Source organism: Mirounga leonina, unplaced genomic scaffold (genome assembly GCF_011800145.1).
Source record: "Mirounga leonina isolate KUSES-001 unplaced genomic scaffold, KU_Mleo_1.0 Mir_151, whole genome shotgun sequence".
Taxonomy (NCBI): Eukaryota; Metazoa; Chordata; class Mammalia; order Carnivora; family Phocidae; genus Mirounga; species Mirounga leonina.
The window spans coordinates 69,715,121-69,742,674 of NW_023270377.1; the positions used below are offsets into that span (position 1 = coordinate 69,715,121).

At 39.4% G+C, this 27,554-nt stretch overlaps 1 protein-coding gene across 10 annotated transcripts in view; it reads left to right on the plus strand.

Moving 5' to 3' along the window:
* ITGB6 (integrin subunit beta 6) overlaps positions 1-27,554 on the plus strand; it is a 126,429-nt gene that overhangs the window by 46,032 nt on the left and 52,843 nt on the right. For 2 of the 10 annotated variants that reach the window (XM_035007926.1, XM_035007925.1), the window contains 9 exons: positions 7,538-7,619; positions 8,104-8,156; positions 8,552-8,779; positions 8,887-8,962; positions 9,767-9,846; positions 12,816-13,020; positions 13,637-13,883; positions 24,725-24,890; positions 26,126-26,287. In XM_035007926.1, coding sequence (XP_034863817.1) covers positions 8,735-8,779; positions 8,887-8,962; positions 9,767-9,846; positions 12,816-13,020; positions 13,637-13,883; positions 24,725-24,890; positions 26,126-26,287 — 981 coding nt within the window. In that variant the 5' untranslated portion in view covers positions 7,538-7,619; positions 8,104-8,156; positions 8,552-8,734. The remainder of the gene's footprint in view (positions 1-7,537; positions 7,620-8,103; positions 8,157-8,551; positions 8,780-8,886; positions 8,963-9,766; positions 9,847-12,815; positions 13,021-13,636; positions 13,884-24,724; positions 24,891-26,125; positions 26,288-27,554) is intronic. The other 8 variants (XM_035007933.1, XM_035007928.1, XM_035007932.1 and 5 more) reach the window with 8 other exon arrangements.

Below are 27,554 nucleotides of genomic sequence, written 5' to 3' on the forward strand. Positions count from 1 at the left end.
TCTCTGGCCACCCCACCTCGGTCATTTTCTGACCCTTTACCATTCTTCATGTTTATTAGTATATATCACTGCCTTAGCCTGTATCATTTATCTTTGTTTGTGGGTTTATTGTCCATCTGTCCCAGGAACGTGAGCTCTGTAAGGGAGAGACTTTGTCAGTTTTAATCAATGCTGTATTTCCAGAACAGTGTTTGGAACATAGTAGGACCTTAATAGATAGCTGTTGAATGAGTAAGTGAATGAATGAATAAATAAATCAGAGTCCATTTTTACCAGGAATACCACTGCCCATTGCAGCCCCAGAAATAAGAGATGGTGCTCATCAGAAAAAATATGTGCTTAAAACCAAGGAATCCTAACCTCTGGTTAGACGGTTTGAATTATCTTTTAAAAAGAAAAGAAAAAAATACTTAGCAGTTTTGCAAGCTGTGAATGAGCAAATCACTTTGCAATCTGTGGGTTCATATGGACTTCTTGCCATGGCATACCGTTCCATTCATAGATGGGAAAACAGGGCACAAAGAGAGTTCTGAGTCAAGTTAGAATAAACTCATATTCACCGAGATTTTATGAAAAATCTTGTCTTTGGAATTTTTCCACAAACTAAAGTGCAGAAGGAGCTCAGTTCTTTTGGCCTTCAAAATCATTTCCAAAACCTGAAGTGAATGAGTTTCTCAAGCAGGCCTCACATACAAGATGTACGTCAGACTTGCCAAGTAAGAACTATCCTCCCTTAACTAAGTGTGACTGAGTACTGAACTCCAGAGTTGGGTGGAGAACGATTGTATTGGAAGAGCAGGAGTTAATCCTGAGTCATTTCCTGGCCACAGGACATTCCTGTGACCGCCCTCTCCTGGACCCACTGCCAAGCCAGGCTCCAACAAGCAGCGGTGTCACCTTCCCCCGAAGGGCCAGGCAACAGGCTTTGTTTCATTTGTTTTTAAGTGATTTGTACCAGACTTCAATCAGAGAAGGAATACAAAAGGATTATGTGATCCAGGACCACACTTCTGTCTCATTTTTGGTGGTGAATGATCCACAGGATGAACAACAAACGAACCGAAAGGAAGACAGCTGGACACAGGGCTAGAGCTGGAACATGGAGTCTAGAGACTGAGAGGCAGACATGTCTAAAGATTCCTTGGAGAATTTCATTTCTTGCTGACAGCTGCTTGATGATTCTATGGACATCTTTTATCTACCAGGAGACAGTGTGCCTGGTGATGCTAAGCTTGCATTGGAGGGAGCGTTCTGTCTCCAAGGCTCTGCTGTCTGAGCAGCTCCGGGGCACTGGGCAGTTCACAGAGCTTCTCGTGCCTCGGGCTCCTCATCTGGTAAATGGAAATAAAATAGTCCCTACTTCCTAGGGGTATTATGAGAATGAAATAAGGCAACATTACCAAATGTTTAACAGTGCCTGGCAAATGGGAAGAGTTCAATAACCCTAACTACAGTAAACATGAATCCTGAGTGAAATCAGAACAGGCTTTGCCATGAACGGGATGAAGGCTCCACCTAGGTCCCACCTTGTACAGGTGTGGGGGAGTAGTTGGGGGCAGTAGGCAGCTCCAGGTGAGGGCAGGAAGCCAGATAACTATCAGGAAGCATTTCAGGTCAACTGCCTGCCTAAGGAGATAGCAAGAAGAATGGGACTAGAGTCTCCAAGTCTTCTGTAGTTTGTCATGTTTTTTTTTTCTTTCCTTCACATTTTAACTAAATAGACCCTTTCATACCTAATTTATTTCCAATTCTGCATTCCTTTTCTTTCTTTCTTTTTTAAGATTTATTCATTTATTTTAGAGAGAGAGAGAGAGAGAGCAGGGGGAGGGGCAGAGGGAGAGGGAGAGAGAGAATCCTCAAGCAGACTCCCTGCTGAGCACAGATCCTGACACGGGACTCACAACCCTGAGATCACAACCTGAGCAGAAATCAAGAGTTGAACACTTAACCAACTGAGCCACCCAGGCAACCCTGCATTCCTTTTCTTAAAGAGGGCACCCCAAATCATATAATCTTTAAGCCTTTCACAACTGGATTCATCCCAGAATTATATAATTATATCTTCACCATAATCTTGAAAAGTGGATATTATCACTATTTCTCAGACTGGAAAGTGCTCAGAGATCAAGGGTATCCCCAACGAGATTCAATAGGACCGGCAGGGCTGCAATTTGAACCCAGGTCTTTCTACATACAATATGTAACTTCTTCCCACTACACCTAACTTCCTCCCATCATAAGCATCATGAAGACTTAAAAAAGTGAGCTCCAGATTCAAACCGAACCCATGTTCACAGCAGCATTATTCACGAGAGCCAAAAGGTGGAAACAATTCAAATGGCCATGGACAAACGAGTAGAGAAACAAAATGTGCTTTATCTGCACAATGGAATACTATTTCTGAAAGAGGAATGAAATTCGAAAGCATGTGGATGAACCTAGAAAACTTTATGCGAAGTGAAATAAGCCACACATAGAAGGCTTTATTGTATGATTCTACTCACAGCGAGTTACCTAGAGTAGTCAAATTCATAGAGATAGAAAGAATGAGTGGTGGTTGGCAGGGGCCAGGGACACAGGAAGTTATTGTTTAATTGGGTACAAAGTTTCAGTTTGGGATGATAAAAATTCTGGAGATGGATAGTGGTGAAAGTCACAGAACAGTGTGAATGTACTTCATGCCAATGAATTATACACTTAAAAATGGTTACCATGATAAATTTTATGTCATGTATATTTTACCACAATAGAAAAAGTGAACTTCAGACCAGAATGTAAGGCCTAGGCCATGAAAAATTTCTCTAGCATTTAATCCACCTGGGCATTATGCACTAGGATGACAGGAGGCTGGTCCATATCCCCTTTAAAAGAATTTTTTTTGAAAGCCTTGAAATATGAAGATATCATATTTCAAGTGGATACAAAGGTATCCACTTACAGATTCTGGGCTTCGCAAATTACACACACCCACAAGTCAGCCATAGCACGCTGCAAATGACCTTCTGGACATTGTATCGCACAGGCATAGATACATCCGGGTCAGACCCTAAGACAAAGCATCCATTTCCACTGCCTCCTTTCAGCTACTCACCGTGAAACATTTTCCTAGGAAGACAACTAGAGGTTGACCTGTCACTGGTACTTGAAATAAAGCTGGTAACACAGCAAGACCATCCCCAAAGCTGGCAGTTCTCACTAAGGTCCCCAGGGTTTGAATTGGAAATCAGCGAGGTTCACTCAGGAGTGTTTTGAGGTACCCTGGGCGTGGCCCAGCTGGGCCCTCAATTGTCATTCTCTGATGCTGAAGAGTGGCTATGTCAGGAGAGACCCAAGCCAATTACAGTGGGTCAGATGGGTTCACATGGCTTCCTGAAGTCAGGGCTCGGCTGAAGACAACCCATTGTTAAATCTCAGAACCAAAGGCTCGGTGAAGGGCAGAGTGCAGAAGTCCTTCCCTGAGCTGTATTACTCCACCTGCCCTCCCCTCCGCCCCACCCCAGCTCAGACTCTCCCTGAGGCAGTCAGAGCCCCCAGTGAGCAACCGGGACAGTATAATTCTACCTGTGAGCCTGACCAGCCTGTATAAAAATGTACATGGTGTGACAGGATCTCTTGATTTTAAAGAATAGAGTCTCCCTTGACCACCTACAAGTAATGGGAATTGCTTATAAGGATACACATCGCCCTAAAAGAGACAGGTTCTTGGGAGACCCAGGAAGAGCCAGGCCTCAGAGAGATCCGATCTGGAAGGGCATTTGGGATCCATAGCAATTCTCAGCCTGGGGCATGCTCCTTCCTCCTTGACAGAGTGAGTTTACCAACCTGACTCGGGTGCCCTGTTCATGTGGCTCCGGGTCCCTTCTCTGCTGCTTTGACTATGATACTCTCTACCCACCCCCTCATCTTCTGCTCATTATAGCTTTCCTCTGCCTTGGGCCTCTTCCTCCTTGTACCTCCTTGTAGCTGCCAATTCCTCCTGACATTAATCCACTCCTGAACCATCATGTTCCCTCCAACCTGATGTCCACTCCCTGCTAGCTTCAGCTCCCAAAACCAAACCCCCGATTTTTAGTCTCTATTTCCCAGTTCAAATTCCATATGTAAAGGAACAAAGGTAATTAATCTGGGTGCCTTGGCTAAGGGGACACAGTTTTCATCCAGGATACCTTATGGGGTGCTGGTCAGCTCATGGAATAACTCAGGCTACCTCCCTCCACAGGGGTACAGAGGATGGGTATTTTCCAGGAGGAGGCATCAAGTACCACATCTTCAACAAGCAAGAATGTTTTGTCTATACCTTGTAGCCTGTTACAAATTTTCAGAGTGGTGCCAAGGTGAAAACAGAGTGGATGGACATTTTCTTGTAGCATTGTTCTACTTTATATTTTCTCTTAAATATTTTTTTCCCCACCCTGCCTTTTAAACTTTTTTCAGCTTTCATCACAACCTAAGCAAGGGACATCTTTTCCTTCTCCTAATTGCATTCTGTAGCTTCCAAAAGCGTTCATTCATTCACTTATCGATTTATTCAATATCCGTGGAGGGCGTGCTTATAAGAGGTAAAATTCTAGACAATGAAGACATAAAATTCATCCATTTACTTGATAAATATTAATTGACTACCTGCAAAGTACCAGGCTTAAGCCATTTGCTGGGACTATGAAGATAACTAAGACACAGTCCCTGTCTGATGTGTAGTAAGAATTCAGTAAATACTTGTTGAATAAGCAAGTGCCTTAAAGGAGCTCCCAGCCTCGTGGGCAAGAGAGGCAAGTATTAGGCAATTACAAGCAGGGTGAAAAGGGCTGTCTGGAGAAAGTCTGCAGGAAGAGGCCTGGAACGACCATGAACAGCGAGGGGCTGTAATTGGACACAGGGTCAATAAAACCGGCAATTATGATTTTAAGAAGTGGGAGGGAAGTCTATACATGGGATGGCACAGGGTCCTCAATTTAAACACACGGTCAAGTTGAGCACCTGGAATTCCCCTAGGACCTTGCTGCTGCTGCCCGCATCCAGACGGCAGAGGGACAGGAAGATGGGCTGGACCTGGGGTGGACCCCTCCCACTCATACTCCATTGGCAAGAGCTAGTCATTGGAATTCTCTTAACTGCAAGACAGGCTGGGAGAGGTAGTCTAACTGTGTCCCCAGGCAGAAGAGATTTTCAGTGGCAGCTAGAGCCTTAGAGACAAGGTTCCAGGAAGTGGTCCCATCCAGAGTTGTACAGGCATCCTTGATCCCAGCTCATTGCCAGGGAGGTCAGTGGGCAGGCAGAAGACTCAGTGACCAGAGCAACTCTGGGCCATCCAAGGTCCTTCAGGTACTTCAGGCAGTCTTACGGGGTGTAAGATCTTATCTTCCAAAATGAGATTTGACAATTGCATGTTCTGTCTATAGAAAAAGGTAGATTTCAAGTAGAAACTTGTCAAGAACTGTGAAGGGCTTGAGATTTTCCTTGCAGGCTAATAAGTTATAACGCTCATCACAGATTCCTGGATGCTGATAGACACAGGAGATGCCGAGGTCAGAGATACAGGACTGTGTAATTCACAGCAATAGCAGTGGCCAGAGGGGCAGCACTTTCTTCCCCCAGTCAGCCAAGGTCAATTCCCACAACGTGACACAAAGGGGAAAAGGGACACCTGTGCGCGTGATGGTCTGTGTTACAAGAGAGAAGCTCCAAATTTAGGGAAATTGAATCCTCTATACTGGGCCTTAAGCATGTCTGCTCTCGTTCTGGAGGGGGACATGATCTCTGTCTTCCAAAGCCGTCAGCAATCTGTTCTTTGCCCTACAGACAGACCATATCTCTACCTTCGAAGGCTGTTCACGTTACAAACATTCTTGAAAAGAGAGTCTAGAACAAAGGCAGTCGGTGTCTCTGCTTGCAAGGTATGCAGAAATGTGAGAGATACTTGGAGAACTGTCTTCCAAGAAAGAGGTTCCTTTTTAGCCAGGAGTGTTCTTCAGACGGCAACTTCCTCCTCCACCTGACCTCTAGATGTTGGCAGATCCCAGGGCTCAGTTCTCAGAGCTCTTCCTTATCTACACTCCCTTCCTTGGGATCTCATTCAGCCTCTTATCTTTAAATCCATGTTGATGATCCCAAATTTACAGTTTGCACTTCAACACTGCCCCCACTTCCAGACTCAGATAGCAAACTGCCTATGTGGCATCTTCCCTTGGTTATCATCTAGAAGTCTCGAGCATAACATATGTTTGAGTCTCATCCTTCACATGAAAACTGATCTTTCCCCAGGGTAACCCCTCTTAGGAAAGAGTATTAGACATTCAGTTGCTCAGGCCCCAAATTTCTTTTTCTTCCATATCCACACCAATATTCCATAAGCCTATTCTGTTTTCTTTCTTTCTTTCTTTCTTTTTTAAAGATCTTATTTATTTATTTGTCAGAGAGAGATGGCGTGAGCGAGCGCACAAGCAGGGGGAGTGGCAGGCAGAGGGAGAAGCAGCTCCCCGCTGAGCAGGGAGCCTGATGCCAGACTCGATCCCAGGACCCTGAGATCATGACCTGAGCCAAAGGCAGACGCTTAACTGACTGAGTCACCCAGGCATCCCAAGCCTATTCTGTTTTCAAATTATAACCAAATTATAAGCATCTGAGCACTGCTATCCTTCTACATCATCACATCCTAGTCTCAACCACCTTGTCTCTGTCCTAAACAACTGCCATAAATTTCTAATCGGCCTCCTACCTTCTAATCTTGCCCCATATATTCTAACCTCCATGGCAGCCAGAGTAACTCTTTTCAAATGTAAATCAAGTAATATTATTCTGCTTTCAACCTTCCAATGACATTCCAAACACATTTAGAATAAAATTCAAGGTCAAGACTATGTACACTTTGACTTCTGCCTCTAAATCTGACCCCATATGCTACCCTTCCTCTCCCTTCTTGCTCTCACTGTCTTGAAAATGCTGAGCATGAGGCTATCTCAGGGCCTTTGCACTTTGTTGCCCAAGTCAGTTAGGGCTCTGTCAGTTGTCAATTGAACAGAGAACCCTTCCTGACTATCCTAAATAAAATAACACACCCTCACTACCCCTCTTTCATTTTACCCAGCTTTATCATTTTTCTTCACCTTTATTACTGCCTGATTTTAAGCAGCAGCTTAGAATATATACTTCATGAGTTAAGAACTTGGCTTTGTTCACTGACATATCCTCTGCTTCTAGAACAATACCTGGCACAGAGTAGATGCTCAATAAGTATTTGTTGAATGAATGAATGAATGAATGAATGAATGAATGAAAACAGTTAATATGAGGTACGAATATGGAGACAATATGGATATTTTATGCCTCAATCTTTCTTCTTCAAGCTAAATCAACTGATTTCATAACTGTATTTTTCTCCCAAAAGGCATATGCTTCAGCTCTTTAATAATTCTGGTTTCTCTCTACAGGATTCTTGCCATGTTCTTTCATGTTCTTGTGTATGATGGAGTTCAAAACTGAACATAGCCTTCTGAGAAGAACCTGAGCAGTCTATAATTAGTTTTTTCTCTCTCCACAGGGTTCGCATGCTTGTCTAGAAATACACCTTTAAAAGATAATCTCCCAGGACATACGCCCAGCCACAAAGAAGCCTGTCCAAGGTCAGAGAGTTTAGAGAGTAACAAAGCGAATATTTGATTCTTACCTGTTTGCAGTTTTTACAAATCCCCAAACACTCTCCTGAATACATTGGGAAAAATATATAATCAACCTCATGAATTTAGCCATAGATTGTATCTATTTTAAATCGGTCACTCTTCCTTTTAACAACTAAATAACTGCTATGTGCCAAGTGGTAAGCTAGAGACTGGGACAGAGAGAAGAGCCCTTGGTCCTGATCCAGATGAACGCCAAATCCTAGGCACCACCATGTCTGTTTCCATTGTTGTTGTTGTGAAATTATCTAATCTGGCTCTAATTTCATTTTCATACATTATATTTATTTCCAATTTCACTTTTTAATTAAGAATTCTATACTCACGGAAAAAAATATATTTTATCCAGTTTGAAAAACAAGGGAGCACAGTGTTTTGCTTTCCCTAGACTGCCTTCTATTTTAATTGTAAAATGATTTTTACTTTTCAGAGTTCCTTTCAATTTTCTGCAAAGGATTTAACAATGGAATACAAAAATCTCAGGTATCTTCCTTTAGCTCATTTAAAAACCCTCCTTACAGGGTACCTGGGTGGCTCAGTCATTAAGCGTCTGCCTTCGGCTCAGGTCATGATCCCAGGGTCTTGGGTTCAAGCCCTGTATCGGGCTGCCTGCTCAGTGGGAAGCTTGCTTCTCCCTCTCCCTCTCCCCCTGCTTGTGTTCCTTCTCTCACTGTCTCTCTCTCTCTGTCAAATAAATAAATAAAATCTTAAAAAAAAAAAAAAACCCTCCTTACATATAACTTATTTGTTTTTGTTTGATTTATCACCTTTACTGTTGCTATTAAATTAAAATTTAGGAACAACTTTAGATTATATTTCCATTGCTCTTTGGACATTTTATTGATCAATATTTCACTAAAGATATTAACTTTCTCTAGGATGCAGAGAGACTAAGAGAACTCACACAAAAATTTCTACTGAATGAATTTCCCCACCTTCTTGGTGATTGTACACCTGCCTTCCTTATAAGGAGAACAAGGAAGTAAATCATGTTGAAGTTGCTTTTAAACACAGCTTTCCTTCTTTACCTGTCCAGGTAGCCTGTTTTCATTTCAGTCTTAATGAAAACTTTTAAATTTACATCTCAAGTTTCTTTCCAAAGCAGTGTAAGTAGTATTTAACATTTTACACCTCCAGAAAGAAAGACTTTAACGATGTTCAGCTTTGGTCTTATAATGTTGAAGGTAATTCATTTTTTAATCTGTCTGCACAGAGAGAACTGAAACGAATGGGGATTGAACTGCTTTGCCTGTTCTTTCTATTTCTAGGAAGGAATGATCACGTACAAGGTAAGACCTAAGCTCTCCGATATATTGCTTTCTTGGTATGCTTGACAAACCTGTCATTTGGTTCAGAAACTAGATCTGAAGTCATTTTTTATTTGATCTGTTCGATCGCTTGTTGGCCATTGAACGAACGCTTTAACAAATTACAGGCAGAGGCAGGGCTGTTCCCACAGCAAATGCTCTCGGCTTCAGGTAAATAAATACAAAGGTTGCATGGGCATCTTAATGAGGAGAATTAAACAGCTTTATTACATAATAGGGCTCCTTAATACCTTAGTGACAACCATCTTGGTAACTTTTCTAGCTATTCTATTGACAAGGTCTTACACTTAAGAGAAATAATCTCGAGAAAGAAGAACTTACTTTAAAAATTAAAAAAAAAAATCATTCGTTTAAGAGAGACACATTTTTTTTGTTTTCTTGAATTAAATTTTTAAGTCTTCATTTTTTAAATTTTATTTTATTATGTTGCAAATAATTTTTAAAAATTAAAGTGGGTGATAGTGAATGAGGATAACAAACATAATGAATGGTCCTAAGTTTGTGAATGTTGAGATAGTTTTATATTTTAAGAAAAAAAAGAAGAATGATCACTTTTAGCTAAAAAGACACACATATTCTCCATGTGACAGATGTAAAACGTGAACTTTTTAACGAGTTGCAAACTTTTTAAGAACTGATCTCTGAAGCCTAACATCAACTTTGATGTTGCTTCATTCAAGTACTTTAAGAACTAGACTTCTTTCTCATAAATGAAAATGACTGCGAGTGTGCTGAATCCCTGTGTCTTGCTGGGTTTAAACACAGGTGACTGTGCCATGGGAGGGGCAGAGACCTGTGAAGACTGCTTACTCATTGGACCCCAATGTGCCTGGTGTTCTCAGGAGGTAAACAACCTCAGCATGTTGGTAAAAAAACTGCAATTACGGGTTATGTGGCTTCCATCGATGGTCGTTCTGATAGCGTCCTGCTTTCTGTGGGGAATAGGAGTGAGACAAATCAGGAAAGGAAAATATAAGCATCAGTAGGCCACCGTGTCATTCACGTGATTACTTCCAAAGACAACTTGCGGAGGTAGCGAATGTCAAAATCATTGTGAAAAATATCTAACTCGGGTTCCTTTATTTAACCTGATTCCTCCTCTTATTTTAAAGGCATTTCTCACTGGTTACGTGTCAAATGCCGAGGCTCTGAGTAATCAGAGATCACAGAGATGATATTTTCTAAAGTTAAATATACATTTGACTTCAATATCATAATTGTATTCCATCTGGGAACCAGGATCCATTGGGGACCACGGTTAGGTTCTAAGAGAAGTTTGGGGGAAAATTTTGCTGCTCAGACAGTATCCAGTTCTTTTAAAAATTAAGCTTTCATGAGCTTGGTGACTGTACCACACCGATGACAAAGCCCGAAACAGACATTCCTTATCTGATCAAACTGAAAAGTGCGTGAAAGTTATATAAGGGGTGGTGGCACAGATCACAAGGAATCCCAAGTCACTGCCTTCTGTGACCCTGAAGAACAGTCTGTAAATGACTCCTGGTAAGGGAGAGCCGCCTTAACTCTTTCTGAATTTAAAACAGTTCTCTACTGAATCTCATAAAGAGTATCTGAGCACAAATGAAAGCATACAAATGCCAAGGTCAGCAAGAACTGAGTAGCAGGCTCAAAGGGGAATGAGCCTGGGTGCCTGGCTCAGGAGGAGGTGAGAACTGTTAAGACTGAAATTCCAAGCTGACTGTATACCGTGGAGGAAGGCCTCACAGACCCAGAGCACACACCTAGCCAACTGCCCCATTACTGCCTTGAACGGATGGGCCGTACGTCAAAGTGCGAAGGAATTATGCTTTTTTTTGAGCTCACATATCAAGAGCAGTTTTGAGAATATACCAAGAGGGAAAAACCTACATAGTTTTTTTATGTTGACTCCCTGAAGAAGACAGTATTAGTTTCATGCCAGAGACATAAAACAACAAATCAGTCTAACTATATGCCTACCTGTAGAATTTGTATTTAAATGCATTTTTTAAGCATTCATTTAAGAGAGCTTCTTAAGTTACTACTAATAGCTTTACTTGTGGATGATACTTGTTAGCCAAATCACTGTCAGTTTTTTTTAAAGATTTTGTTTATTTATTTGAGAGAGAGAAAGAGAGCACACACACTGGCGGGGGGGGGAGCAGAGGGAGAGGGAGAAATAGACTCTCCACTGAGTGCGGAGCCCACCGCAGGGCTTAATCCCAGGACCCTAGGATCATGACCTGAGCCCAAGGCAGACACTTAACCAACTGAGCCACCCAGACGCCCCACAAATCACCATCAATTTTTAAGGCCATATTATTCTAAATGCGCTCTAACAGTAGAAGTAGTTGAGGCAACTGAAGCAAAAAGTACATTAGGCCTCTGTTCAGAGCAGATTGAAAAAAAAGGTTCTACAGTTACCACCACCTCTCATGCGTTGGCCAACACTGTAGTTACAGGTGATAGCAGCCACACTGTGCTGAGAGGCATCCTGAGGCCTTGTCAAGCCACTGCTTGCTTTGGATGTATCGGGGGGAGTTACAGTGTTCGCTATGCTTAGTCTAGGGCCTCAAAGAGGCACAGCTCTGACTGACAGATAATCAGTTATATTGTAAAGAACCAATTTCAAGGGAGCCTGGATGGCATAATCTGTCAAATATCTGACTTTTGATTTTGACTCAGGCCATGATCTCATGGTTATGGGATCGAGCCCCATGTTGGACTTCATGCTCAGCGGGGAGTCTGCTTGAGATTCTCTCTCTTCCCCTCTCCTTCTGCCCCTTCCCCTGCTCATGCTCTCTCTCTCTCAAATAAATAAATGACTCTTTAAAAAATCAATTTCAGAAGAAATATAACTTTTCTAGTTGGTGAAATAACTAGAGTGGCTTAGAATTCTAAGAGATGAGGAAAAACAATATGAGCATCAGTTTGCATCTTTTCAAGCATGACAGTCAATGAGCCTCAAGCTTGACTTTGCTTAGAGCTACAGCAGCTCTAGAATAGCCTTGGCTATTAGGTGAGACAGGTCAATGTTGCAAGGTTATAATGGCCACATCTCTGCTTGGAAACACTCATCTCACTGTTCCATGTTACCAGGTGGATCAGAAGGGAACTGGGAAACTCTACACAGAAAAGCAGTCTTTTATAATCATATTCTCTTTTGCTTCCCTTCTGCACCTCCAAATCTTGGAGAAAAGTTCTAAAAGACCTTGAACTGGAACAATTTCAGACACTGAATTTAAAGTCCCCAAGAGGATGACTTTAGTGAAGTAAGGCTGCAATAGAAGGGTAATGATGCATCCACAAATTAAACCCCAACAGAGAGCTGGATAGGGAGATGTCACAATATTTTGCCCTTTCAGACCCCACAGGAAATCTCTCTTTGCCACCAGATTTGGTACTAGACACACTGAGAGCTATAACAGTCCAGGAGCCTACAGGTCAACCCAAACAGATAAATTCATTGGGATGATATTAACTCTAGAACCCAACTGTTTCAAGGATCTGGTCATGGCACAGAAGAAGCCTCAAAGAAGTGAATATTAAGAACAAAATAGCAACACCAACAAATAAAAGACTGTTAGGTGAATTCAACTGGATATAATTAAAAGGAGAATCCAATTTTACTCAGAATTTTACTGGCAGAATTCTCTGGTTATTCCGCTAAAACTTAATTTTAGACCTACAATTAACATCAGGCACATGGGAATATGATATACTGAGAATGGCAAGATGCCTAACTAGCAAAACAAGCAAAAAAATTTTTTTTTGTCTGATAAACAAATGGAGATTTGTCTTCTTTTTCTCTTTGTCTTTTTTTCTCTTTTTTTAGAATTTTACCCATCCATCTGGAGTTGGAGAAAGGTGTGATACCCCAGCAAATCTTTTAGCTAAAGGATGTCAACTAACTTTCATCGAAAACCCTGTCTCCCAAGTAGAAATACATACAAATAAGCCTCTCAGTGTAGGCAGACAGAAAAATAGTTCTGACATTGTTCAGATTGCGCCTCAAAAGTTGACTCTTAAATTGAGACCAGGTATGTTATGATTTACATGAGCATTGGCTCATGTAAATAAATCTAATGCCACATATGGTAATACCATTATTAAGCTAATACATCTTGTACCATATTACATATCATTGATTATGACTCAGATTTCCCATTCTTAAGGAAATAGAGAATCGCTGGCCTAACACTTTTCTTCATTCACATGGGTCACTTGCACTCCAAATGAGTTACTAAAATAAGCTTATCTAATAGTAAGCATTTGAATTACTCAAATGTTGTTAAGGCTTACCTCACATTTCTTTAAGCATTGTAATGTAGCTTTAAACTCCTCTTTATTTTCTTCTCTTTTGCTAAAACCACATACAAAAAATTCAGCTTATCTTCCATCTAAATGGATGCTAGTTCTCCCAAGGAGATATAAAATATCCTAACTTTTACCTCCTTCAGTAGCTCTAAACTCGCTGTTGAAAGATTTTCATGGGCTCATTCACTTGTAAACTTTACCGGATAGTTTATGAAATCCTAAGTATCTTCAGTAAGTTCTCCCTGAAATGAAATAGCCAGGTGGCCCAGTAATTGGCCACTCATGAAGGAGTCTTGATGTATTTTTATGGATTTGCTTTTCTCATGGGGGTTTTTGCAGGCAGTGAACAGACTCTGCAAGTGCAAGTCCGCCAGACGGAGGACTACCCGGTGGACTTGTATTACCTCATGGACCTCTCGGCCTCCATGGATGATGACCTCAACACAATCAAAGAGCTGGGCTCCCTGCTTTCCAAGGAGATGTCTAAATTAACCAGCAACTTTAGACTGGGCTTCGGCTCTTTTGTGGAAAAACCTGTCTCCCCTTTTGTGAAAACAACCCCAGAAGAAATCGCCAACCCTTGCAGGTAAGTAAATGATTCTCTGGCATCTTGGAACACTGATTTTCTGTAGAGAAAGCCCCGCTCTGAGCTGCACTTCGCAGGAGCTTGCTAACTCCTTGGCATTTCGCTCCTGCCAGGTTGGATCTCAGCAGCTCTCTCAGTTGCCTGGGCCCCTTGGAACCAAGATGACCTCATCTCAATACCTGGTTCTAGTCTTGGGTTCTTGCAGCATCCTCACATCTGTCTTCCTGTGTAGCATCTTTTTCAGGATGTGGCAAATTTGGCTTTGTGCTCGGCAGACTAGGAAAGCGCGTCTTTCACTGTAGGTTCTGATGGCCTGTGTCCATCCACAGCCCCTCAGAGACCTTCTAGGCCCAATGACCACCACTTTCTGAGGCTATTGGACAGTAACTCACACTTTCTCAGAGTATCTTTCTCCACTACAATGACTTCTGCCAAAATAACAATTCGTGCAGCTCCCTCTGACATACTTTGGGAAATGGGGATTTCTCTTATTGCTTGGAGAAGGACTTTGCAGCCTTCACTTCTATCTAATTCAGTAGGAAATTAAGCATTATGGACCCCATTATAATCTGTTATTATCAGCTATTAAAACCATTTATTATCCAGGTGATGGTCAAGGGCAAGTTGCTTTGTGATGGCTTCCCTGTACAGTCAATGACATGTTCAGAATCAAGTTATTCACTATCCTTCTATTAAAAAGAGCTACTATTGGGTGCCTGGGTGGCTCAGTTGGTTAAGTGACTGCCTTCGGCTGAGGTCATGATCCTGGAGTCCCTGGATCGAGTCCCGCATCGGGCTCCCTGCTCGGCGGGGAGTCTGCTTCTCCCTCTGACCCTCCCCCCTCTCATGTGCTCTCTCTCTCTCATTCTCTCTGTCTCAAATAAATAAATAAAATCTTTTAAAAAAATAAAAATAAAAATAAAAAGAGCTACTATTTGCTCTGTGCCAAACTCTGTGCTGAGGGTTTCACATACATGACCTCATTCAATCTTTATAATAACAACAGTTCAAAGCAGGTTTTATCATAGCTATACTCAGAGGAAGTAATCAAGGCTCTGCGATATTAGTAATTCTCCCAAGGCTGCATGACTAATCAGTGATCTGTACCAAATCTTGGTTGGTCCCAAACCAAGCCCCTCACTACTATGAATCTAGCATATATGCAATGACTTTCCAAAAGTATATTGACTTTTAATGCTTGTATACAAGCATCAATCTCTAAAAGACAGACACCTTTATAATATCATTTAAAAACATTTCAATGTGGTTCCCAACTAGAATCTGACACAGTCAAAATAATTTGACCTTGAAAGGAATTCATCACTGATTGTAACTGTTAGGAACTGTGTTTGGTTGCAAGCATCAGAGATAGTGGCTTAAAAAGAGGGAGTTTTTTTCTTTTTCACATGAAGGGAGTCTAGAGAAAGGCAATTCAGGGCTGGTATGGCAGCTCCACGCATCAGGGATCTGGGCCTTTTCTGCTTTCTGCTCTGCCATATTGGTTCTTGGATTTTATCTTCAAGGCCCAAGGAGTTTTCTGGGATGCTACTCATGACTTCTTCATTCCAGGCAGGAAAGAAAGAGGAAAAGAGGGGCGAATCAATAAAGGGCACTATCTTTCTCCCCACCTTTTATTTCGAGGTATAATTGACATGTACCAAGATGCACACCTCAGAAATGCTCAGTTTGATGAGTTTTGACAGTGGAATATACCAACGTAATTGCCACCTAAAATGTGATGTAAAACATTTCCAAAGCTTCCTTGTGCCATATTATAGTCAGTTCTACTACCCCAGAGGTAACCGCTTTCTGATTTCCATAATTTAGATTGGTTTTTGCCTATTCTTGGATTTCATGTAAATGAAATAACATAGTATATACCTTTTATTTCTGGCTTCTTTTGTTCAACATAATGTTTCTGAGATTCATCCATAATTTTGTGTTTATCGGCAGTTTGTTCCCTTTTAAGTAGTAGTCCACTGTATGTATTTATTATTCTTCATTTATTCATTCTTTCATTGATGGACATTTGGGCTGTTTCCCATTTTTTGGCTATCATGAAAAATGTTGCTATGATCAATCACTTGCCTATAAATCTTTGTGTGTATGTATGTTTTTGTTTTTCTTGGATAGATACCTAGAATTGGAATTACTAAATTGTATAATAAGTATCATTTTAATTTTTAAAGGAACAATCAAATTGTTTTCTAAAGTAGATGTGCCATTTTACATTTCCATCAGCTATGTGTGAGGGTTCCAATCATTCCAAATCCTTGATAACACCTAGTATTGTCAGTCTTTCTGATTTTAGCCATTCTGATAACAGTGTATCTTATTGTAGCTTTAATTTGCATTTCCCTAGTAACAAAAGGTGTTGAGCATTTTTCATGTGTTTTTCTCCCATTCTCATATCTTATTTTGTGAAGTATCTTTTCAAATTTTTTGCCCATTCTTAAAAATTAGATTTTCTTCTTAATATTGTGTTATATGAATTCCTTGTATATCCTGGATAAAAGTTCTCTGTCAATTATGTGCTTTATAAATATTTCTTTCCAGTTTGTGGGTTGTGTTTTTATTTTTCTAGTAATGCCTTTGGTCAAACAAAAGTTTCTAATTTTGTTGGAGTCTGATTTGTCAATTTTTAATATTATGGCTAGTGTATTTTTTGTCCTAAAAAATCTTTGCCTAACCAAATATCCCAAATGTTCTTCCTATTTTTCTTCTAGAAACTTTATGGTTCAAGCTCTTGCATTTAGGTCTATGATCTCAAATTAATTTTTATATTTGGAATGAGGAAAAGGCTTAGATTTGTCTTTTGTTTCCATGCAAATATCTGATTGCTCCAGCACTATTTGTTAAGCAAGATTTTTCTTTCCCCATTGAATTATCTTTATGCTTTTGTTAACAAGTAATTGAGAGCATATGTATGAGTGTAATTCTGGACACTTCATTCTGTTCCACCTGATCCGTTGAATACACCCATGTAACCACCAATGCCTTACCATCTTTCTTACTGCAACTTTATAAAAATTCTTGAAATCGGGAGTGTAAAACCTCCAACTTTGTTCCTCTTTTGTTTTGCTATTCTAGATCCTTTGCATTTCCACAGAAATTTTAGAGTCAGATTGTTGATTTCTTCAAAAAAATATGCTGAGATTTTGATTAGAATTACATCAAAATCATAGATCAGTTGAGGGATAATGGACATCTTAAAAACACTGAATGTTCCAGTCATTGCATATGACATATATTTCCATTCATTTAGATCTTGTCTTCTTTCTCTCAGTAATGGTTTGTCATTTTCAGGGTAGATACCCTACACGTCCTTTGTTTGATTTATTCCTAGGCTTTTTTAAAAGGTGTTTTCTACTTGTTTGTTGAAAACATACAGAAATGCAATTGATTTTGCATACTCACATTTTATCCTGCAAACTTGATAAATTTTCTCATTAGTTCTAGTTTGATTTTTTTGTAAATTCCTTAGAATTTTGTGTACTTGATCATGTCATTTATGAATAACAACTTCTTCCTCTTCCAATATGTATACCTCTTTGTTCTTTTTCTTTCCTCGTTGCACTGGTTAGGGTCATTTTAAATAGAAGTGGAGAGAGATGTCATTTATGTTGCTTGTGATTTGGGGAAGAAATCTTCAACATTTCACCATTGATTATGTTGTTAGCTAGTGGGTTTTTTGATTCCTTTTATCAGATCAAGGAAGTTCCCTTCTATTCCTTGTTGGGTACAATTTTTTTAAATCATAAATGGACGTTGAATTTTATTTCCTTGATTTAAAGAGTTTTACCAGAAATTTTCCCCACCTCCTTATACTTGCATCTCATTGGCAGTACTTTGTTACATGGCCACTGGTAGCTGCAAAGGAGGCATATTGTTACCACAAATAAAGCCAGGATTCTGTTAGTAAGGAAGAAAAAAAGAATGGATCTTTCTAGCAGTTCAAACAACACTGAACAAACAGATTTCTAGAGAACAGATTTATGCTGTATATTAAATCCTTTAAAAAGTAAGGTATGATTACTATATCAATTGTTTGATTCACTTGTAAAGTGAAATAAACTTGGTTCTAACAGCCTCTTAACTGCTTAATATAAAAGTGTTTCTAATGCTCTGGTGTTTTTGTTTTTTTAAATCAGAGAATGTTGTACCTGTTTAAAATCTGTATTATTTAGATCTTTGGTATGTTAGGTGTCTTTCTCCTGCAATAAGCTTTTATTTTTCATAACAAAACAAAAATTAGCAAGAAGAGTGGCACTGTTTTACATTGTTAAAATCTCTTAAAATATTTGGTTTAATAGAAGACAACTGGATTCTCATATCTTCTTCTACATTTAGTCTGTTGCAATATTTTGTTTTAGTTGAACTCCGTGAAGAAAGTCAAACCTCACATAGATATATAGTTGGAAAAGAGAAAAGCATTTGATATCTTTTTACAATGTCTGTGGACATTCTTCTTTGATACTACGTTCAAACTAGACAAGAGGTAAAAGTTAGTTTCAAGGGGAATCTGAAACAGTGTCAATGAACTTTTCATAAAACCATTGGTCTGTCTTGCACTTTGTTTTTTAAAAGATTTTATTTATTTGTTTATTTGAGAAAGAGCTCATGAATGAGGGGGAGGGGCAGAAGGGGAGGGAGAAGCAGAGAATCCCAAGCAGACTCTGCTGAGCAAGGAGCCTGGTGCAAGGGCAGATCCCAAGATCCATGAGATCAGATATGAGCCAAAAATCCAAGAGTCAGAAGCTTAACTGACCGAATAACCCAGGTGCCCCTGTCTTGCACTTTGAATGGCTCTTTTACTTATGTATGTGATTTTGTAATATAATGCTTTGGCCATTTGGAAAATATTGTTTCAGTGAATTGTATAGATCTTCCAAGTTTCATGACACAGTATAAAAAAGTTGCATTTGTTAATATCACCATAAATCTCATCAGATAAATCTTAAAGTACTGAGACGCTATTAATCTCATAGGTAGCAGATTAATGTTTTCCAAAACTTTAATTTTCTAGTTACCTCTAATTTTATCATTGGCAACAAATACTGAGGGTTGTTTTCCTTGAACTGACAGGCTTTTTTCATATTTAAGAACATGTCTGCTAAGTACCCAAGTTGGAATAATAGTTTGGTCGTCAAACGTTCTTTCGGGTAAAAATGTTCTATAAAAAAAGGGCCAGTTCAGCTCAAACAATTGCAAATATTTTTTTCCCACTCTAAACATTGTACTTTGGTGTGCTGCAGAAATGCTAGATGCATATTTCCCATGTAGTTACACAGAAATATTTTTTTAAATTATTTATTTATTTATTTATTTATTTTTAAGTAAGCTCCATGCCCAAGACAGAGCTCAAACTCATGACCCTGAGATCAAGAGTCACATGCTCTACCAACCGAGCCAGCCAGGTGCCCCAGAAATATATATTTTTTAAAAAAACATGTATTCAAGGGGGTAGACTTAGTAAAATTAATAACTTTTACTGCTTTATCAAGGATAATCAAATGAAACTAGCAATTTTATTATGATGATAAATACTTGCCAGGAAAATTCCTAAGGACCACTAGCCAGTTGCAAGCCACGGCTTTGATTCCTGCAAAGGCACCAGCAGTTTTACTCACCATTGCGTTTGCAGCATCAGTGCAAATGTCAACACAGTGAAAAAGACAAATAACATCTTTTATTATTATTAGAAAATAGTTTGACCTGAAGGCCTCTCTGAAAATGTCTCAGGGACCTTTGTGGGTCTGTGCACCACACTTTTCAAACATGCTTTTTGGAGTAGCTTTCTTTCTTTATCTTCCTTGGATGTAGAATCACTAAGAAATTTTATTTCACCATGTAAGAATGCTGAAGTGGCTTACATTTTTAAAGAAGATTTCCTTAAGCTGTTATCTAAGAAACAGTAACAAGAATATAGTTCCTCCATTTTCATACTTATAGATAGGTTGTAATGTGCATTTAAAAGTATTTAGTAGCAGGGCGCCTGGGTGGCTCAGTCGTTAAGCATCTGCCTTTGGCTCAGTTATGATCCCAGGGTCCTGGGATCGAGCCCCTCGTTGGGCTCCCTGCTCAGCAGGAAGCCTGCTTCTCCCTCTCCCGCTCCCCCTGCTTGTGTTCCTTCTCTCTCTGTGTCTCTCTCTGTCAAATAAATAAATAAAATCTTTAAAAAATATATTTAATAACACAAAGGTCAAATTTTCTTCCCCTGTCAAACACTGTGAGAGATTTCTTTTTTAACATCATTTCATATGTGCTATGTTTTGTTTCATGTTTTGTTTGTTTTTTAATATGACACCAACAGTGAGGGACTCACTGTAGTTTTGCAAAAGAGAAAGCAGAACTATGAAATGCTTAGATTTCTTATATGTACACAAACATAAATATATATGCGTGTACAGAATAGTTTCTTATTGCAAAGGTAATACAAGGCCATGTGAGAATGCAGACAAAAAGAGGAAAAAGGAAATTATTTTTAATTCCACTCAAAAAGATGGTGTTAGCCATTTGGTATGTATCATTGTAATCTTAATTTATGTCTATTTATTTAAAATTCTAACAAAAATATAAATAGTATTTTTGTATATTGTGTTTCATAATTATTCTGCATTTTAAATGCAAATCTATTATTATCTAGGGACTCAAAATCAAATTATTTGGTGATGAGTACCTACTTCCTTCAACTGCTATGCTAAAAAAGTAATAGCCAAATATGAACCTCTGTTAGAGGAAGGACTTTGACCAAAACCAGGGGAGTCTCCACTCAAAATTTCCTGGCATAACCCAAGTCTGACATTCTGCTTTGCTTTAGCTACATGGGTCTCCTAGCACGTGAGTCTGTTTACTGAATTAAACTAACACTTCAGAGGCGCCTGGGTGGCTCAGGTGGTTAAGCATCTGCCTTGGGCTCAGGTCATGATCCCGGGGTCCTGGGACCGAGCCCTGCATCGGGCTCCCCGCTCAACAGAGAGCCTGTTTCTCCCTCTCCCTCTGCCTGCTTTTCTGCCCACTTGTGCACTCTCTCTGTCAAATAAATAAATGAAATCTTTAAAAAATAAATAAATAAACTAACATTTTATTCCACTTTCTAAAAGCACAGAGTTCTACTAGATCTATCTAGCAATTCTAACCCACAAAGGTGTAAATTTCTTACAAAAAGACAGGAATGCTAGTTCTTTGGTTTCAGAAGATGCTCAAATGCCATTTTGGTACAGTGTGAACAAGCAGCCCCAAATAAAAGATTAAACTAACAATTTCCAAGAATAATTAGATTATAGGGACAATGGTACACCTCACAGAGTTACATACTTTTTATCTCGTGTAACTCACAAGAACTTTGTGAAGTAGGTATTCTCAGTCTCATTTTACAGATGAGGATACTGAGGCCCAGCAGTGGTAAGTAACTTGCCCAAGAATAGACAACTGTTCAGTCTTCTTATTCTAAATCGAATGCATTTTCTCCCAGCACACAACTACTTTAAATGCTATCAGAGCAATAAGAACAAATGCTAAATCATTGCCCTTTAATAGGTAACAATGCGAAAAGAAAATTAAACCTCTTCCTCATATAACTCTTCAAAATACATCTCTAATTGAAGGTTGAGAAACACCTGACTACATAAAAAGTTTTAAGGTATATATCCAAAAATAGCATAAACATAATTAAAAGACAAAGCACAAAGATAAAAGTTTAATATTTTGAAGAGAAAAGGTTCTTAAAATTAAGTTAGAAAATAAAAACCAAGAAAATGAGCAAAGGATGTAAGTTGGCAAGTGGCAAAGAAGAAATACAAACTGTCAATAAATATGAACAAATTAGCAGTCTTAGTAGCAATAAAATGGAAATTAAAAGTTAAATTAAGATGCCATTTTTAACTAATCACTGGTATATTTTTGTTTTGTTTTGTTTTGTTTTTTTCATGATATAATTGATACAAACTTTTTGGAAAGGAGTTTCCTTATATGGATTGAAAAGTAACCAAGCAATTTCCCTTGAAAGAATCAGTTCTAAGCAGAGATACAGTCTGCAAAGCTGTATGCAGAAGGATCACTACATTATTTAATTACAGAAAGATTTATGGAATAAATTTTTAGTAATAGATTATCAAACTATGATACATCTCATAACTATTAAAATTTGTTTTATTTTCTTCTTTACACTTTTATATTAACTCAAATTTTCTTCAGTGAACATGTATTATCCCTTTAATCAGGAAAAAAAAAACATAGGATTCTAGAGATGTCATTGGCCAAACCCACATTCTGTCCTCAAGTCTGTGCTAGACTCTGTGTAAAAGTGATTTATGTAAAAAATGACATTAACGTCTAGTAAGCACTTAATCCGAAAAGCTCATTGTGCTGTGTGCTTTGCATATTTTATCTCAATCAGGCCTTACAACAATCCTACTAAGTGGATACTATCCGTGGTCTGCACTTCAGAGCCTCAATGAAAGCTAATGCAAGATATTAAAAATAAGAGAATAAGATTGCCTTCTGAGAATTAAGATTAAAAATAATGGGTCAGAAAGGAAATACAAGAAGTCCCCTAGAAGTGATAGGCTGGTTCATGGGCCCACGAAACCAGGCGTCTTGACAGAGCTGAAAGAATGAACAGGACTGTAGGTTTACTCATCATAGGTTAGGGGAATGCCCAAAAAAGAGCAGTTCCAGAGGCAAGTATGGGCCTCATCCATCCAAAAGCCTTAGCCCAGGCTCTTTCAGAGTATCCAGTCTTGTTGGCTACCAGGGCTTCCCAAATTTTTGTTAGCTGAGAAAGCCAACTACAGGCAAGGGAGGAGCCAGATATGACCAAGAGCATCCATTCCGGAGATGTCTATCTTGGGACATCTCAGACTGCTGGGGTCTTCCAACTCCCCTTGTTCTGAAGCCTGAGAACATTTTGGATTGTGACCTACTTTCCATGAAAGTCTACTGACAGGAAGAAAATAGTTACCTTTGCAGACACCAGCATTTTGGTCCCAGCAGAGCTCCATTTCTCGGTGTGAATGAATCCATAGTCATTCTGATTTGTATAGTTGATTCTCATCATTCATGGAAGTCTTGCTCTACAAGGTCTCCTCAAACACTGACTTAACCAATGCTAAACTATTGCTCCAAGGGGAAACACAGGATTAGGCTCATGTGCGCCTCTGGCCATTTTTTTTTTCCCAACTGATCAATACATAACTTTATTTTCTGTTTCTTTCTGTTTAAAGACAACTTAATATATATTGTTGATTCATTAGCATTGTACTCACAGCCAACAACACCGTTTAAGTCATGCCAGAACAAAGCTTATCTAATGCACATATTTTCTCTGTAAGGCCCATAACAGCCTTCTTGCACTTAGGAACACTAGACAACACTTCAGCACTACACTTGAGGGCCATTCTAAACAGTAAAATCACCAACAAAAAGCACAAAAATGAAAAAAATGGCACCAAAAAGACCATGAAAAGGATGCTTGTTTACAGTTTGAGAGCTGAAGCAAGAACACAGAGCCTTATTTCATCTCAGCTGGGAACATGTGAACCAGGTGACTGAAATTTTTTGCCACCCTGTGTGTGTACATGAGTGACTCAGAAAGTACTGAAGGTACTGATTTGGGGGTTAAAAATAAATTTTAAATTTTAACGAGTAGGTGAATTCACAGATACGGAATCTGTGAATACTGAAGGCTGACTGCCTGCCTCAGGCAGATGAACTTGGTGAACAGGAACCTCACTCTGAAAGATGCTCCAGCTCTTCGTGTGCACACAAGACAGACTCCTGAACCTGGAAATCTGTTCTTACAAGAGTCAACCAGCTCTTCCCAGGTGGCATAGCACAACCTCACTGGGGGCTACTCTTTTTTGTCTCTGTACTTCTAAATACAAGTGTTTCTCAAACATTAGAATGCATCAGGAAGATTTGAATGCATCATGGAGCCCACCCTTTACATTTCTAACTCAGTAAGTCTGGAAGAATGTCCCAGATTTTGCATTTATAACAAGCTCCCATGTGATGCTCATGCAGCTGGTCCAGGGACTGTACTTTGAGAACCTCTGCTCTATACCATTATCTCCATTTTGCAAATGAACACCCGAAGCTCAAAAGGGTTGAGTAACTTGTCCAAAGTCTCATCCACAACTACTAACTGGCTTTCAGAATAAGATGTGGCTGAATTCATGATCAGCTTTTTCTATTCAACTGCAATATCTTTGGGGCAGATCTCATGCTAACATGGCATTTCTCCCATGTGTCAACTGTTTTAAGTGGTAGTTTTATTCCTAGCCAGGTCCACAACAGTCTGTTCAGTCATAGTTGAGTTGGGCTCCAGAACCAAGAGCCCTGCTCTGATTTTTGGGCCCTTGGCAGGCAGGGCAGGGAGTACAGGAAGGAGCAGAGAAGAAAGAAGACGGGTATCTCTTTCAATCTTGCTACAAGATGACTCATACTTGATAACAGCTTAAGCTATCAGAATACAAAGGAATTGTTGTCATCACGGAAACTTAATGGTAGATTTTGGTTGAGAAGCACTAGAAGATAGTGATTATACACACACACACACACTCACAGAGGAGGGGGAGTCTGACCTGATTATCTGTTATCTGAGCTTGAGCCAAAGTAAAACACATAGTAAGTGCTAAGTAGTAGCTAATAAGGTCAATTTGGAAGGGGTGAGAGGGAGATGCTGAAACAAGCTTAACCGGGAGACTCCTAACCAAGTTCCAGAGTCAGGTACTTGAGGAAAATCCATCTTCACTTAAGATGAAGTTGCTAGGCTACTAGGTCCATTCCTTGTGTGTTGTATCATATTTCATCAAGAACATTTTTACATCTTACCTTTGCAGTAGTATTCCATACTTCTGCTTACCTACATTTGGATTCAAGCACATTTTGCCATTGACGAATGATGCTGAAAGATTCAATGAAATTGTGAAGAATCAGAAAATTTCTGCTAATATTGACACACCAGAAGGTGGATTTGATGCAATTATGCAAGCTGCTGTGTGTAAGGTATGCTGAGGGCTAACACAAATTACATCTCTTATTAGCAAATCTACTTTGAAAAGCTTAGCTAACTTTATCTTTCCTTTAATTGCCATATTTCTACATTTCTTAAAACACAAAATTTTCAAAAATTCATAATTCAGTTATGTGGAAACAGATACTTTTCTATATCTGATATTCACATAATCTAATAAAATTATAGTAATGTTGGGGAAAATTGGTTAAAACGATAGTCATGTATGATTAATTTTTGAAGATCAAGATTAGATTAGTTTTTTAATTAACCATGGTAAAAATAGAAATCACAGGCAGAAACTAATGAAAAAAGTAAAAATGCCCTGAATCAGTACAAACTTCTACATAAGATTAGATATCTATTGTTTTGAACCCACAAAATAGGTACCAGAAGCTACATTGTCCCTACAACAACACAGGAACACCTCTCCTCCTTGACAAACAGGCATCCAAGGGAATGATTCCCCGGTCTTCAGAAGACAGCTCTTCCTGGAAAATACCAGGAAACAGACAGGGCTGAAAATCCTGGAAGGTTGGGGGTGGGGGGCAAGGTATTAGGGAAGGAAGGAAAAGAATAAGGTGGGATGGCCCTGCCAGGATGAGCTTTTGTCCCACTAGTTCCTGGACTAATTATCAATTAAAGAGGAGAGCTCTGCTAGGAAGCAGACAACAGACCATCTTAAAAAGCCATATGCTGGAAGTCCTACTTTGATAAGCAATTCTTATCTTTGTATTACGTTTATAATTTTTGGATGGTATCAGTAGAAAGAGAAAAATGTGCCTAATTTTGGGTGATATTTTAATAAAACAGGCATCCTTTAAGTCCATTGTGTATTGCATTCTTACCAGTTTTGCTTCAGCTTGGATTTGGGATAATCTATGACCTCCCTCATTCTCTCTCCTCATTTTTCTGGTAAATTGAAAGCTGGACAGTAAAAATAATTAACTATGTAAAAGCCAAGATCAACTGGAGAGTGATTATAGTGGAACTATTTTTTCTGAAGCATAAATCATCTGAAAGTGTTATCCAAGAAAAGGCAACTGCCATAGAATTTCATGTTTGAAATACATTAATAATTATCAACTCACAATAGATGAAAAAGGCCAAAATAGATAGATCAGCAATATAGTTTTTATAATCTGAGTGTGTCCAATCACAATTGATCCACTCTCAGTAAATGCCTGCCTCTATCCCATATGACCCAAATGTTTCTTTCTCACTGTAGGAAAAGATTGGTTGGCGGAATGACTCCCTCCATCTCCTGGTCTTTGTGAGTGATGCCGATTCTCATTTTGGAATGGACAGCAAACTGGCAGGCATCGTCATTCCTAATGATGGGCTCTGTCACTTGGACAACAAGAATGAATACTCCATGTCAACTGTCTTGGTGTGTAACCTGCACTCTACACTGTTTCCAGGGCTGCAAGTAGGCAAATGAAGCAACACTCACTCAATACACAGCAGAATAACCCACATTTGGTGAAAACAGTGCACATTTTCTGCTTTGAGATGAACAAATTGCCCTTAGAGCTTCCCACAGGAACGCAGGTGGGTGGTGGGGATATGTAAGAAGTTAGGGTCTACTATGGCTTGAATGATCCCAGAACCTCCTTGATTTTTTCAAAGAGCCCAAGGTCAATAAGAAGCAGTGCAATCAGCTCATTCTGTTTTCAACGACAGCCCCAGAAAGGGGGGCTGAGGCCAAAACAACAGTCACCTAGGACTTTCTGTGAATGATGGGTCCCAGAGTCATGCCCCCTAAATAACATCATGCTTTTATGCACCATGGTGCTCCATGGGGAACAGCTGTCAAGTACTGTTTGGCTGGTGTTTATTCACATTTGGCTTATTTTTGTCATTTAAAACATTTTAAAAATGCTGGTAACATTCAAAGGAAAAAAAAAGAAAAGCTCTTGACTTGTGTAAAACAAGGTAAAAATTTCAGAGCTCTTTGACATACATGATCACCTTTGATGCTCCCCAGAACCCTACGTATCTGTTTTCCTTGTATGGACCATGAGGCTGCCATGCTCATGCATGTGTTGTTACCTCTGTCTGGAATGCCCTTCCCTCAGAGGGTGCTGAGAGACTCTTAATTGTCCTTTAAAACCCGACTCAATCATGACTACTCCCAGAGAACCCTCTTTGCCCTTTGCTGAGCCCCAAAGTGATCATCCCTCCCCTTGCTCTAGTACATAGATGTCTTCTTACCCATCACTATGTGGAAATGTGTTTGCTTATGTTTGTCTGTCTTTCTCTAATAATGCATTCCTCGGGACCAGGAGTGGTGTATTTTCTCTATTTCCTGCCAGCACAGTGCCTGGAACACAGAGGGTGTTGACTATGTATGGAATAAAATTTAATTATGAAGCAGCAACCTGAGGAGGTCAAATTATCTCCATTTAATACTTGGGAAAATATGGCACAGAGAATTCAAGTGACTTCTTAAAATGACAATGCTATAGAAATGTATGTAAGAGAGAGAAGGAGAGAGAGAGAAAGAGAGAGAGAAGAGAACCAGAATACTAATATCAGATTGGAAAAACTATTCTCTAAAAAAAGAATTCAGTGAGATAACATATATATATGTCATATATATACATGTATATATATGACATATATATACACACACAGTGATGGTAATTAGTTTTAAA